At 40.9% G+C, this 15,628-nt stretch overlaps 1 protein-coding gene across 7 annotated transcripts in view; it reads left to right on the top strand.

The window, feature by feature from the left end:
• The window catches only part of DCDC2C (doublecortin domain containing 2C), a 203,194-nt gene that overhangs the window by 42,982 nt on the left and 144,584 nt on the right, over nucleotides 1–15,628 (top strand). For all 7 annotated transcript variants that reach the window (XM_060187039.1, XM_060187037.1, XM_060187036.1 and 4 more), the window contains 2 exons: nucleotides 5,577–5,653; nucleotides 11,278–11,406. In XM_060187039.1, coding sequence (XP_060043022.1) covers nucleotides 5,577–5,653; nucleotides 11,278–11,406 — 206 coding nt within the window. The remainder of the gene's footprint in view (nucleotides 1–5,576; nucleotides 5,654–11,277; nucleotides 11,407–15,628) is intronic.

The following is a 15,628-nucleotide window of genomic DNA, read 5'->3' as shown; positions in this document are numbered from 1 at the left end:
TCTGGTGGTGGGAACTGTATGGAATTGTCCCCTATTATCTTAATAATCTTGTTAATCATTATTAAATCATAAATAAAGATAAAAAATACAGTATATAGAGTGTCAGGAGGTCAGTTGGGCCAGTTGGGTAAATTGGGAGGGGTTGGGAAAAGAGAAGATGCAGGCCTTATATGCTGGGTGGGTCATCTGAACTTGCAATGATTATAAGGGAGAGAACCAGAACTAAATTCTTTGGCTTGGTGTGCCAAGGGCAAGAGAAGGAGCCTAGACATTCACTGAAAAATTGAGGTAACCTTGAGGAAGTTCTGAGCTTGACATTGGTAATTGTGGTGGTGTCTCAGAGAACCTCCCTATCTGAGGTCTTAGTCCCAATGGACTTGAAATTGAAGTTGAACCAGTTTCTCAGTGGGGCATTCACAGAGTTGAGGAGGGTTATAAGAAACTACTGCCAGAGATTCTGACTCAAATTTCAGGGTTTTTATGTGTTACAGGCCTATTCTTCAACTACATCTTTATGTTGGGGAGTAGATGATGGATGCTTGTGGATGGATACCACAACCCTCAGTAACCTCCCTGACCTCTGAACTCTGGAATTTTTGTATATTGGAATGCATAGACTCCCGATCTCACTTTGCTCTATTGTTGGGGAAAGAGATCCAGGAATATCTCCTTGATGATATCTGTTTTGCCACAGTTTTGTTCCCTAAAGAGCAAACACCTATCGCAAAGGACTGTGGTCTCAGGCATTATAAACTTTTATTTAGGACAATGAGACACATAACCCACATAGAGACCACATAGAGATATGTGGGTCATTTATGCAAAATGGAGTAATGTCCAAGCTGTGGTTTCTTCTTATTAAAAATTTTTTATTCATGATTTAATATTGATTTTGCAAAGTTGTAGGATAATAGGGGTATAGCTCCACACTTTTTTAAAAATAATTTTTATTTATAAAAAGGAAACATTGACAAAACCATATAGTAAGAGGGGTACAACTTCACATAATTCCCACCACCAGACCTCTGTATCCCATCCCCTCCCCGATAGTTTTCCTATTCTTTAACCCTTTGGGAGTATGGACCCAAGGTCATTGTGGGATGCAGAAGGTGGAAGGTCTGGCTTCTGTAATTGCTTCCCAGTTGAACATGGGCGTTGACAGGTCCATCCATAATCCCAGCCTGTCTCTCTCTTTCCCTAATGGGGAAGGGCTCTGGGGAAGCAAAGCTCCAAGGCACATTGGTGGGGTTGTCTGTCCAGGGAAGTCTGGTTGAATTCTGCTAGCATCTGGGAACCTGGTGGCTGAAAAGAGAGTTAAAATACAAAGCCAAACAAATAGTTGAACAATCATGGACCTAAAGGCTGGAATAGTGCAGATGAAGTGTTGGGGGGCCCTTCATTTTGTACATAGCTAGTAGGCATATTTTAGTTTTATTTGAAAGGGCCTGTAGCTATACTAGTGTTTTTTTTGTTTGTTTTTTTGTTTGTTTGTTTTTTCCCCTGAGCCTGAAATCTGATATGCAGGTGGATCCAAATTATTTTCTGGGGAGATGATGTTATGGCTGGGAAAAGGACCAGAAAGCTGCATCAGGGAAGAGAGTAGCTCCCAAATATAGGAAAGGTATATAAATATTGTTGACTGTAAATCCCATCAATTTGATATGATCTGGGGCCCATTATTAGCTTAGGAGCCTGTGTGACCTCTGCATCCCTCTAGATCTGAGTTCACATTCTGTGGTCATGAGTAGGAACATTCCATGCTGCCCCAGTATCGACCCATCTTCCTCAGGTGTAGCATAGAGTATGTTGTCCATCCTCCCTTCTTACTGCTTACCCCCAGCATAACATTCTCTACCATTGTTGATCCAAGTTGAGAGCAATGTCCTATGGGGGCCCACAAAGGGGTCTGTTTTGTTGTTCCTGATAGAAATGACCGGTAACAATGGAGAGAGGGCTTTGTTCAAGTTCTAGGCCCATCAAGTCTGGTTGGGAATCTCAGGACTCTCTGATTAGGGTCCCAGCTGGTGGAATGACCTGATAGTGACTAAAGAGTCATTGTTAAAGTATGCCAATCTCTTGCTCTTATTCAGCTTTGGAATGAGTGAGAGAACTGTAACAGGAAGTAGGTGAGAAGGGTATCTAAGTCTAAGTGGACACTATTTTATTATGAACTTGATACTGACTCACTATAGACTATTGTGTATTTTTGCTTTCAGGTTTGTATTTTGCCCTAATTTATGGATATGTGTGAACATATGCTCTATCTAATGGGACCTGGCCTTAGGTTTTGGGACTTTGTTAATAAGTGAACCTCCTGGAATGAAATTAGAGAATACCATGAAAGGAAAGGTCTCACCCGAGTGATGAGGGTGAAGGGCTGGCATTCCATGTCTGACATCTTTCTACACAGTTTGAGGTGAAGCATGCTGAGATGGTACTCCTTGCATTGATTAGGTTGGAATTGGTGGATGCAGTATCATTTGGCCTGACTTGAGAGAAGCATGCAGGGAAGTGAGTCCTACCCCAGAGATTCCAGGATTGGGAGAAACATAGGTTCTATAGAGGAAGCTGGGGATTCCTGTTGTCTTAGGGTTTAATAAGACAATAGATAGTTATTTCAGTAATCACATTGTTTGGCAATTAGGTTAACTTTGAAAAGTCCCTTTGTTAGGATTTGCTGTATCATACACAGCATCACCATATTTTATGTCCTTTGACATTATTTGCATATAGCTATGCCATCGATTGATTTTGCTCTCCCTGGACTAAGCTTTTAAGCTTTTTTTTTTTTTTTTTTTTGCCACTGCCAGAGTTCTGTGTCCCCATTCCTCTTCAGCACAAACTGCAGCAATAGTTCTCCCAAGGTCACTGATGTGGGTTGACTATGCCTGTCTGTCTCTCTACTATATATGTGTGTGTGTATTTTGTCCATTTTTATTCACTTCTACAGTCCTGCCTTTACTTCCTTTCTAAGTCACACCTATGCTTATTACTGCTTCTGAGTATTCTTTCTTTATCCTCTTCTCTCTCAGATATGCGACACAGTGCCTGGTTTCCTCAGGTATTTTCCAGATTATCTTCTATTGTAACTAAAATAAACAGGGCTTTTGCTACTGTGAGGCATGTAAGGAACTGACTGTGGGCCAGCTGAGAATAGGTTTAAACAACTCTAGGTTTTATTACGGCAACACAAGGGTAAAGGACAAATATCTAGGTACTGCAAAATAAGCAGTTATCAGCTGGGGTTGAGAACATGCTAGGCCCAGGAGTTCAGCCCCAGTTTTCATTGTTGCATTCAGCAGTGGTCTTGCAAGTCCTAGGAAGCCTAGCTGGGGTCACTTGTCCCAGAGAAGGCTTTGGGAAATCAGGGGAAGAGTCAGCCAGATCATGAGAAATGTAACTAGTAAGGTTAAAATTTACATGTGTCTCCCCATCAGCTGGGGCCCTAGTCGGGGAGTACTGGGATTCCCACAAAGACATGATGAGTCCAGACCTAGAATAGATCCCTCTCTCTATTATCACTGGTCATCTCCATCAAGAATAGCACAATGGATCCCTTTGGGGTCCCCCATAGGACCTTGCCCTCAATGTGAATCAACAATGGTAGAGAATGTTCCATCCTCTGAAGGGAGGTTGGATAACATACTCTATCTACCACCTGAGGAAGATGGGTCCTGAAATTGGTGCAACTTGGAATGTTCCTACTTGTGATCACAGAATGTGAGCTCAGACCTACAGGGATGCAGAGGTTGCATAGGCTCCTATGCTGAATATGGGCCCCAGATCAAATCTATGGGGTTTATAGTCAACAATATTTATACACTTTTCCCATATTTGGGAGCTACTCTCTTCCCTGATCCAGCTTTCTAGACGTATTTCCAGCCATAGCATTATCTCCCCAGATAATAACTTGGGTCCACTTGCATATCAGAGCTCAGGCTCAGAAAAAAAAAAGCTAGTGTAGTCAATGGGCCCTTTGAAATATAGCTAAAATAGGACTACTAGGTATATTCAAAATGGAGCCCTCAAATCTTCAGCTGCAGTATTCCAGCCTTTAGTTTCATGACTAGTCAACAATTTGTTTGGCTTTATATGTTAACTCTTTTTTCAGCCACCAGGCTCCAATTGCTACCATGATGCCAATTGGACTTTCCTGAGAAGACGACCTTACCAATGTGTCTTGGAGGTCCATTTTCCTGTCCCACTCGGGAAAGAAAGAGACAGGCTGGGCTTATGGATCAACCTGTCAACATTCATGTTCAGTGGGGAAGCAATTACTGAAACCAGGCCTTCCACTTTCTGCACCCCATAATGACCCTGGGTCCATAATCTCATGGGGTTAAAGAATAGGAAAGCTATCTGGGGAGGGGATGGGATACAGAGCTCTGGTGGTGGGAATTGTACCCCTCTTATCCTATAATATTGTCAGTGCTTCCATTTTATAAATGAATACATTAAAATGAATAAAAACTAAATATAGCAAAGTAACTTGCATAAATAGTAACTAAACTGTCCCTTAATTTTTGTTAGCACTATGGTGGTTATGGAGGAGTGAGTGGACATTGGTGGTGGATGTGGTGACTCAAGCATACACAAATATATGTGCAACTATGTTCTCTGATATCTTAAGATTTTGCAAACCACTGTTAAATCCCTAATAAAAATATCAGAACAATAATAAAAAAAGAGAATAGGAAAGCTCTCAGGGGAGGGGATGGGATACAGAGTTCTGGTGGTGGGAATTGTATCCCTCTTATCCTATGGTCTTGTCAGTGTTTCCATTTATAAATAAAAATTAAAAAAAATTCATGTGTGTCCAAGTCCTGGGAAAAGAGCCATCCTCTGTGGCATCTCTCTGCCTCCAATCTCGAAATCCTGCACCCGTCACTCCCTGGCACAGTCACCTTTCCCAGCATCCGGACTTCTGGCCACTTGTTCCATCAGGATGACACCATCTCCAGCCAATTATGCTACAAAACACTCTTCCTTTTCAGTGATGGTATAAAAATAAAGATTCCTGGTGACAAATGTTTCAGGTCCTCATGGAGTTAAGATTCAGAGACCTCTGGCCATCTTCCCCTATCATTTTTCCCCTCTGGGAGAATGTGATTGCTTCTTCACTAGACATGGATATTGGTAGGTTGATCCATACACCGGGGCCACTGTGCACTTTCCATGACCCCACCTTCTCTTCCTTTCTAACCCAGACCCACACCTTTTACCACTTCCTGTTTCCTTCCTTTAGGTAAGGGAAAAAAAGGATGTGACTTCCTCAGGTGCTCTTCAAGTTCTTCTCCCTGACAGAGCAAAAACAAAGGGTCTTGGTCACAAATGTTCTGTGTTCCAGTGGATCTGGAGTTCAGGACTTTCTGATCCTAATTTTCCCTCTAACAGTCCTGACTATGATCCTGTTTTTTTCCCAGCATACAATCCAGCTCCTCTGAACTCCTTAGGCATTCCCTATGTAGGTCTATGAGCAACCCCCAAGGGTGGTAGTGGCACAATGCAGACTATTGGTATTTAACAAATGTTTGCTAGTTTAAACTAAATTCTTTAATTTATTCATTTCTTTCCAGATCAAACCGGTGGTACATTGTGATATCAATGTGCCTTCCAAGTGGCACACATTTCACGGATTATCTCGACATATAAAGTGAGTACAGCACAGGGAGTGAGAAATCATATCTTGTCTTAAAGACAATACTTCTTATCATCTGTAACAAAGATAATAATGGACAGACTTTCTGTCACTTCCACCTCCCAGCTCATCTCCTCCTCTGTCTCCCCCCTTTCCTTCTTTTTCTGATTGTTAATTCTCTCTCCAGCAACGTCCCTTGCATACTTCCTCCTCTCACATACCCATATTTTCTTCCCGATCTTGAAGGCTGATTTTGGGAAAGCCATCTCCAACTGTCATGCTGTGTTTACATTATACAATTTAATTTTAGAGGGTTAGTTGTTTTTTAATCAAGTGATAGCAGCTGCTCAGTGCTGAAAGGAAATTTCAAATTTATTTTTTCCCCACTGTGAGCTCATACTAGCAAAGGCCTCATAGAATTATAGCACATCCCACTTCAGCAATGAATAAGGGCCAGAACTGCAAGGCTTGGATTTCTACTGCCCAGGGAGGCCACCACAGAGTGTCAAGGAGAATATGTGCATGTTAACTGAGATTGTTTTGAGAACCAAGATTTGGAAAGTTGTAGAAAGAGAACAAACACACTTCTTTCAAGACACTGTTAAAATATTCCTTTACCTCTCATGGGTTCTGTGAACTTCATACCTTCCCTCTCCTTAGTTGGCAGACTGAATACTGCTAACTGAATACATGCCCTGAGGGGTTCACCCGGTATATATATATATATATATATATATATATATATATATATATATATATATATATATATATATTTATGTGAAATGCCTATTTTAGGTCAAAGTATTTATTTTTGTTTTACAAAATTACATGTCAATAGGTGTTTAAATCCACCAACAATCCATTCCCACAACCAGAGTTTAAAATCTTTAGTCTCCCCACTGCAAGCCACCGCAGTTCCCCTAAGGTTGTAGACATGGGCCAACCATCATCTCTACAACTATCTGTCCACATTTATCCATAATTGCCCCCATTTTTTTTCCTGATGCAATCCTCTTTTCCCCTCCAAGCCACTCATGACAACATACCTACTTCCATATGTCCCTCTCCTTTTCCTTCTCTCTCTCTGGGTGCTGATGGAGCTGGAGTGCAGAGCCCTTTATCTTCATCATCACTTCTCCCCCACTGGGGGTATGGATCATGGTTGTTTTTGGGGTGCAGAAGGTAGGATTTCTCCCTTCTGTAATTACTTCTCCGCTGAACATGGATGTTGGCAGTTGATCCATACTCCCAGACTGTCTTTCCCTAGTGGGCCAGAGCTCTGGAGGTGCGAGGATCCAGGACACACTGATGAGGTCGTCTGCCCAGAGAAGTTCAGATGGAGTCATGGTAGCATTTGTAGTTAACTTGGTGTCTGGAAGGTAACATGACCTATGTTGAGACAAAATGGTTAGTGAACAGGAACCAAAAAGTAGGATCAGAGCAGATAAGATTAAGGATTTTAGGGTAGAAGAAAGATAGGAAATCCATTCTAGGCATGTGCCTGGGGACACACAACTTTGATAGTTTTGCTTGAGTCTGATAGCTAGCATGAAGTTGGAAAGGAATATTGTCTGAGAGAATGATGTCAGAGTAGAGAAAAAGGGCTAGAAAGTTAGATTAGGGCAGACAAAAAATTCTGTGGCTAAAATTAACTATTTACCTCCATCCACCTGACCCAGGGCCCACATGTATTTTTATATTTAGCACCAGAGCCTGTGTAATCTCTAAATCCCTACTGGTCTGAGCTCACAGCTTAGGGTCACAGCTGGGAACATTGCAGGCTGCACTTGTTTCAGGACTAGTCTTCCATGAGTGGCAGGACAGGATACCCCCAGCATCCCTTCGGAGACTGGAGCTATCCCTACTCTCATTGCTTTATGGTGAGGACAAGGTCCTGGGAGTTCACCTGGTATTTGTTATGGAGGAATAATTCTCCAAATGGAAGTTCATTTCTTAAAATTTTTATTTATTTATTTTTGGATAGAGACAGAAATTGAGAGGGGGAGATAGAGAGGGAGAGAGGAAAGAGAGACTCCTGTAGCCCTGCTTCACCACTCATGAAGGCTTCCCCTTGAAGGTGGTGCTCAGGGCCCAGGTGTGTGTGTTTAACGAGGTGCACCACCACCTGGCCCCTGCAGTTCATTTTTTCTCCCTTTCTTTCTCCCTTTCTTCCTTCCTTCCTTCCTTCCTTCCTTCTTTCCTTCCTTCCTTCCTTCCTTCCTTCCTTCCTTCCTTCCTTCCTTCCTTCCTTCCTTCCTTCCTTCCTTCCTTCCTTCCTTTCTTTCTTTTTGCCTCCAGGGTTATCGCTGGGGCTCGGTGCCTGCACCACGAATCCACTACTCCTGGAGGCCATTTTTTCCCCCTTTTGTTGCCCATCGGTATTGTCATTTTTCGGGGTGTCTCTCTCCTTCTCCGGCAGGGTGTCCTCCAGGGGAAAGGTAACGGGCTGGTTCTTTCTCGCTCACGACAGGGGTGACACGAAGTAAAAGACACCAGGGGACTCTTAGAGTGAATCTAGAATCTGAGTCCTTAGATTCCCAGAATCCTAGAGTCTGTTTATTAGCAAAGTGGACATGAGTTAAATAGAAAAGCAATGGAGGTAATTATTGTTGCAATATGACAGAAATTACAAGTTTCTTAGCAGTCAGTATGCCCCTAAGGTAGGGGGTTGGTATGACAGGAATTGATGAGATACAAGACAGTTATTTTCCATAACACAAGCAACTTAATTATCCAAAGGTATTTGAGAGAAGCATAGGGGTTAAACCCGTAGGGTGAGACAGAGAGAAGATGAATATCAAAAGGCCATATAGTTTGGCATTTCTCTTGTCTGGGGTCTGAGGTGTGTGATGAAGTGTGTGATAAGGTGTGTTCTTCTGTGATCAGAAGGTGACTTTGAATGAGTAAGTCTGTGGCCATGTGGCCTGCAGTTAATGGAGGGAAGTACTGGGGTATCTGTGGGCCTGAGAGTCAAGAAGGAAAGAACCAAGTCTGAGTTTCCCCCCTTATGCTCACCTCGGTTGAGAGAGACTTACCAAGAGGTTATCTTCTCAGACCTCCATCCAAAGATGGGGGTGGTTCTCCCTAAGCTCTATCAGGCTCACACATGTTCCCAACAGTCGTTGTTGGATAGGACAGAGAGAAATTGAGAGGGGAGGGGAAGACAGAGAGGGCAAGAGAAAGGTAGACACCTGCAGACCTGCTTCACCGCCTGTGAAGCGACTCCCCTGCAGGTGAGGATCAGAGGGCTCAAACCAGTCCTTGCACTTGGTGCCACGTGCACTTAACCTGCTGCGCTACCGCCCGGCCCCCTGCATTTTTCTTATCTGTTTTATGTTGTCATGCTGGATACTTTAGAGATAAGATCCCTGATGTAAGGTTCCAGATGGCATCTCCTGCCCCTTTTCCTATGTTCTCCTTGTGGGAAGAATGTCAGTATCCAGGATTGGGTGCTCAGTGTCAGAAGGACATCAGCAGAGCATGTAACCCAAATTTTATTCACTGAGCCCATCTCTACATTCCTGGGGGCTTGTTCTTCAAGAGCCTACAACCTATTTAAGGCATCTATTGTCCAGGCTTAGAATGATTTAGGTTTAGAATTGGTTCATCTGATGTCTGGAATACTTTTCATTCATTTTAACCCGACACTTGAATTAGTTCTTGGTTGTGAGCTCTGGGAAGTGGCTTACAAAAGACACACTGTTGTGAGTGGGGGAAATAGCTTTTCATAAAATATAAAATGCTTAGATTAACAGGTCAAAACTTTACTTCTTAGAAAACATACCTTTGTACTTGGGAGGTGGTACAGTACTTGGAACTTGAATTTATTTATTTATTTATTTATTTATTGACACAAGGTTTATCACTGAGGCTTGGTGCCAGTACTACAAATCTGCTGCTCCCCGAGGCCACTTTTTTCCTTCCTCCCTTCTTTCCTATTTTGTGTGATAGAACAAATAGAATTGACAGGGGATGAGGAAGATAGAAAGGGAGAGGGAAAGACGCCTGCAGATCTGGCTTCACTGCTTGTTAAGTGTCCTGCTGTAGGTGGGGAGTGGGGGCTCGAACCCAGGTCCTTCTATACAGTAACATGTGTGCTTCACTGGGTATGCTACTGCCTGGCGCCCTGGACTTATAAAGCATGATGATCCAAGTTTCATCTCTAGCACCACATGTGCCACACTGATGCTCTGGTTCTCTCTCTCCTTCTCTATGACTCATTTTAATAATGATGGTATAAGAATGTATATGGGGAGTTGGGCTGTAGCGCAGTGGGTTAAGCACACGTGGCGCAAAGTGCAAGGACCAGTATAAAGATTCCGGTTTGAGTCCCCGGCTCCCCACCTGCAGGGGAGACACTTCACAGGCAGTGAAGTAGGTCTGCAGGTGTCTGTCTTTCTCTCCCCTTCTCTGCATTTCTCTCTGTCCCATCCAACTACGACGAGAACAATAATAACTACAACAATAAAACAAGAAACGCAACAAAAGAGAATAAATAATAAATAAATAAATATTAAAAAAGCTTTTTTTTTTTTTTTTTAAAAAGAAAGTATATGTATGTATATGTATATATGTATCTGCCATCATTGGTAAAATGGAACTAACTCTGGTCTTTTGGGAAACACAAAGTAAAATATTGTCTTTAAAATGAAATTTATTTGTGGCTTAGAGAAATTGTTCAACTGATAGTTATCAGTTCTGAATGCCCAACGTTCCTTACTTGATTCCCAGGGTAATGCTTTGGCTTCTTTTTCTCTCTTCCATCCCCTCTCTCATAAAATACTTTCATATGTAATAAATACATAAATTTAATGCAGTTATCTTTCTCTTCCTATGGAGCCAAGACAGTGTCTCAAAGGAAATAATGTGCAATCTTCAGAAAGATAAGAGAAGCAATTGACTTCACTATTGCAGTTTTTAAGGCAGCTATATTGTTGTCCACATGGAATTATTTGATTATTTCTGAGTGCCTGGGCAGATGCTGCTTAGAGTTTCAAAATCCAATGAAAAGTTTTAGTTCTCAGATGTCAGTGAGGTCCTGCCACTAAGTTAAAGTCATGATTCATATTGGAACAATGTAAGACATGAGAATTATATCTTTTAATCTCAAAGTAAAACATAATTTTAAAAGTTTTTATTCATTTATTTTTTACCAGAGCACTGTTCAGCTCTGGTTTATGTTGGTGCGGGGGATTGAACCTGGGACTTCAAAGCCTCACATGAGAGTCTGTTTGCATAACCATTATGCTATCCACCCTCTGCCCCAAAGTAATAAATAATTTTTAACAATGTAGCTCAATTTATAATCTGGCAATCTGGTTTTCAGTTTTATGCCATTTATTACTACTATTGTTGATTGTTTTTTATACCATTTATTACTATTATTTTTGATTGTTCTTTATACCATTTATTACTACTATTGCTGATTGTTCTTTATACCATTTATTACTACTATTGTTGATTGTTCTTCTGATTGTTCTGCCATGTATTACTACTATTGTTGATTGCATAGCTACATCGTCCCCTCCCCCCCCGCCATTGTTGCAATTGTATAGCTGCATAGATATATTTGAATTTCTGATGTTTTCTCTTCAACTTTAAGGTACTGATGCATGTTTTTCTTTTCTTAATTCTTTCAGTGTTTTCACAAATGGAAGACTACTTATTCCACCTGTAAAAATCATTATCCCCAAATTCACTCTGATGGACTGGGAGAACGTGCTGGCTGTGGTTGGAGAAAAAGTCTTTCCTCTCGGAGGTGTTCGAAAGTAAGACTCTCACATACCTCCAGGAGAGCCCCAGTTTTAATGACTTGTTTTGCATTTTTCTCTGAGAATTTCCTGCTTGGATCAGCAAGGTCTTTAAGTCTGTAATGATTCATTATAAACTCAGACTTTACTTCCTGTCTTGGGATTATACGTATTTTTTTTAAAAATTTTTAAAATTTATTTCTTTATTGGGGAATTAATGTTTTACATTTAACAGTTAATACAATAGTTTGTACATGCATAACATTCCCCAGTTTCCCATTTAACAATACAACCCCCACTATGTCATTTATCATCCTTCATGACCTGTATTCTCCCCACCCACCCACCCCAGAGTCTTTTACTTTGGTGCAATACGCCAATTCCATTTCAGGTTCTACTTATGTTTTCTTTTCTGATCTTGTTTTTCAACTTTTTCCTGAGAGTGAGATCATCCCATATTCATCATTCTGTTTCAGACTTATTTCACTCAACATGATATTTTTCAAGGTCCATCCAAGATTGGCTGAAAATGGTGAAGTCACCATTTTTTACAGCTGAGTAGTATTCCATTGTGTATATATACCACAACTTGCTCAGCCACTCATCTGTTGTTGGACACCTGGGTTGCTTCCAGGTTTTGGCTATTACAAATTGTGCTGCCAAGAACATATGTGTACACAGATCTTTTTGGATGGATGTGTTGGGTTCCTTAGGATATATCCCCAGGAGAGGAATTGCAGGGTCATAGGGTAGGTCCATTTCTAGCCTTCTGAGAGTTCTCCAGACTGTTCTCCACAGAGGTTGGACCAATTGACATTCCCACCAGCAGTGTAGGAGGGTTCCTTTGACCCCACACCCTCTCCAGCATTTGCTGCTGTTACCTTTTCTGATGTATGACATTCTCACAGGAGTGAAGTGATATCTCATTGTTGTCTTGATTTGCATTTCTCTGACAGTCAGAGACTTGGAGCATTTTTTCATGTGTTTCTCAGCCTTTTGGATCTCTTCTGTGGTGAATATTCTGTCCAAGTCCTCCCCCCATTTTTGGATGGGGTTATTTGTTGTCTTGTTGTTGAGTCTGGCAAGCTCTTTATATATGTTGGTTATTAAACTCTTATCTGATGTATGGCATGTAAAGATCTTCTCCCATTCTGTGAGGGGTCTCTTGGTTTGGGTAGTAGTTTCTTTTGCTGTGCAGAAGCTTTTATTTTATTTTATTTTTTAAAATTTTTTTTATTTAAGAAAGGATTAATTAACAAAACCATAGGGTAGGAGGGGTACAACTCCACACAATTCCCACTGCCCAATCTCCATATCCCACCCCCTCCCCCGATAGCTTTCCCATTCTCTATCCCTCTGGGAGCATGGACCCAGGGTCATTGTGGGTTGCAGAAGGTAGAAGGTCTGGCTTCTGTAATTGCTTCCCTGCTGAACATGGGCGTTGACTGGTCAGTCCATACTCCCAGTCTGCCTCTCTCTTTCCCTAGTAGGGTGGGTCTCTGGGGAAGCTGAGCTCCAGGACATATTGGTGGTGTCTTCAATCCAGGGAAGTCTGGCCGGCATCCTGATGACACCTGGAACCTGGTGACTGAAAAGAGAGTTAACATACAAAGCCAAACAAATTGTTGAGCAATCATGGACCCAAAGCTTGGAAAAGTGGAGAGGAAGTATTAGGGAGGTACTCACTGCAAACTCTAGTGTACTTCTGCTTTCTTACTTTGGTGCCATACTCCAAACTCAGTCAATTTCTGCTTTGCGTTTCTACTTCTTCTTTTTTTTTTTTTTTTTTTACATGCATAACATTCCTCAGATTCCCATTTAACAATACAACCCCCACTATTTCATTCATCATTTTTCATGGACCTGTATTCTCCCCACCCACCCACCCACCCCAAAGTCTTTTACTTTGGTGTAATACTCCAATTCCATTTCAGGTTCGACTTGTGTTGTGCAGAAGCTTTTAAATTTGATGTAGTCCCATAGGTTTATACTTGCCTTAGTCTTCTTTGTAATTGGATTAGTTTCATTGAAAATGTCTTTAAAATTTATGTGGAAAAGAGTTCTGCCAATATTTTCCTCTAAGTATTTGATAGTTTGTGGTCTAACATTCAAGTCCTTGATCTACTTGGAATTTACTTTTGTATTTGGTGAAATACAGTGATTCAGTTTCATTCTTCTTCATGTTTCAACCCATTGTTTCCAACACCATTTGTTGAAGAGACTCTGCTTTCCCCATTGAATAGTCTGGGCCCCTTTTTCAAACATTAGATGTCCATAGGTGTGGGGCCTCATTTCTGGGCTCTCAATTCTATTCCACTGGTCAGTGTGTCTGTTCATGTTCCAGTACCAAGCAGTTTTGATGACAGCGGCCCTATTATATAGTTTGAGATCTGGGAGTGTGATGACTCTGGTTCTGTTCTTTTTTCTTAAGATTGTTTTTGCAATTCTAGGTCTTTTCTGGTTCCAGATAAACATTTGTAGCATTTTTTCTATTCTCCTAAAAAATGTGCTTGGGATCTTGATGGGGATAGCATTAAATTTGTAGATGGCTCTGGGTAATATATTCATTTTGATGATGTTAATTCTTCCAAGCCATGAACATGGAATATTTTTCCACTTCTTTGTGTCTTTTTCAATTTCTTTTGAGTAGTGACTCATAATTTTCAGTATACAAGTCTTTCACTTCCTTGGTTAGATGTACTCCTAGATATTTGATTGTTTTTGTTGCTATAGTAAAAGGAATTGATTTCTGGATTTCAATTTCTTCTAACTTAGTGTTTGCATAGAGGAATGCCACTGACTTTTGAATGTTAATTTTATAGCCTGACACCTTACTGTATTGCCTGATGATTTCCAAAAGCTTCTTGCTGGATTCTTTAGTTTTTTCTGTGTATACTATCATGTCATCTACAAATAAGGAGAGTTTGACTTCTTCTCTTCCAATCTGTATCCCTTGAATTCCTTGCTCCTGCCTGATTGCTATGGCAAGAACTTCCAACACTATGTTGAATAGTAATGGTGATAGTGGGCAGCCCTGTCTAGTACCTGATCTGAGTGGAAATGCTTCCAGTTTTTCACCATTGAGTATGATGTTGGCTGTAGGTTTGCTATATATAGACTCCACTATCTTGAGGAATTTTCCATCTGTTTCCATTTTTTGTAGTGTTTTGATCATAAAGGGATGTTGCATTTTGTCAAAGGCTTTCTCTGCATCTATTGATATGACCATGTGGTTTTTGGTCTTGCTTTTGTTGATGTGGTGGATCGCATTGATTGATTTACGTATATTAAACCAACCTTGCATGCCTGGGACAAACCCCACTTGGTCATGATGAACAATCTTTTTGATATACTGCTGTATCCGGTTGGCTAGAATTTTGTTTAATATTTTCGCATCTATGTTCATCAGAGATATTGGTCTGTAGTTTTCCTTTTTGGTTGTGTCCCTGTCTGCTTTTGGTATCAGGGTGATGTTGGCTTCATAGAAGCTGGCAGGGAGTATTCCAGTGTCTTCAATCTTCTGGAAGATTTTTAAAAGTAGAGGTATTAGTTCTTCTTTGAAGGTTTTGTAGAATTCATTTGTAATACCATCTGGTCCAGGACTTTTATTTTTGGGGAGATTTTTGATAACTGTTTCAATTTCATTAGCTGTGATGGGCCTGTTCATGTTATCCACTTCCTCTTTACTTAGTTTTGGAAGTTGGTAGGTATCTAGGAAATCGTCCACTTCTTCCAGGTTCTCTAGCTTGGTGGCATATAGTTGTTCATAGAAGCCTCGCATGATATGTTGAATTTCTGCGGTGTCTGTTGTGATATCTCCTCTTTCATTTACTATCCGATTTATTTGGGTCTTCTCCCTTTTTTGTTTTGTGAGTCTGGCTAAAGGTTTGTCGATTTTGTTTACTCTTTCGAAGAACCAACATTTACTTTTGTTGATCTTTTGTATGGTTTTCCTATTCTCAATGTTATTTATTTCTGCCCTAACTTTAGTGATTTCTGACCTTCTCATTGCTTTAGGGTTCCTTTGTTGTTCTTCTTCTAGGTCTTTAAGATGTGCAATCAGGCTGTTTATTTGTGCTTTTTCTTGTTTCCTAATGTGTGCTTGTATAGCTATGAACTTCCCTCTTAGGACTGCTTTAGCTGTGTCCCAAATATTTTGATAGCTTGTGTCTTCATTTTCATTGAACTCTCGAAACATTTTGATTTCTTCCTTGATTTCCTCTTTGACCCAGAAGTTGTT

The sequence above is a fragment of the Erinaceus europaeus genome, chromosome 3 (assembly GCF_950295315.1).
Source record: "Erinaceus europaeus chromosome 3, mEriEur2.1, whole genome shotgun sequence".
Lineage (NCBI taxonomy): Eukaryota > Metazoa > Chordata > Mammalia > Eulipotyphla > Erinaceidae > Erinaceus > Erinaceus europaeus.
This window is presented reverse-complemented; position numbering and strand designations above follow the sequence as displayed.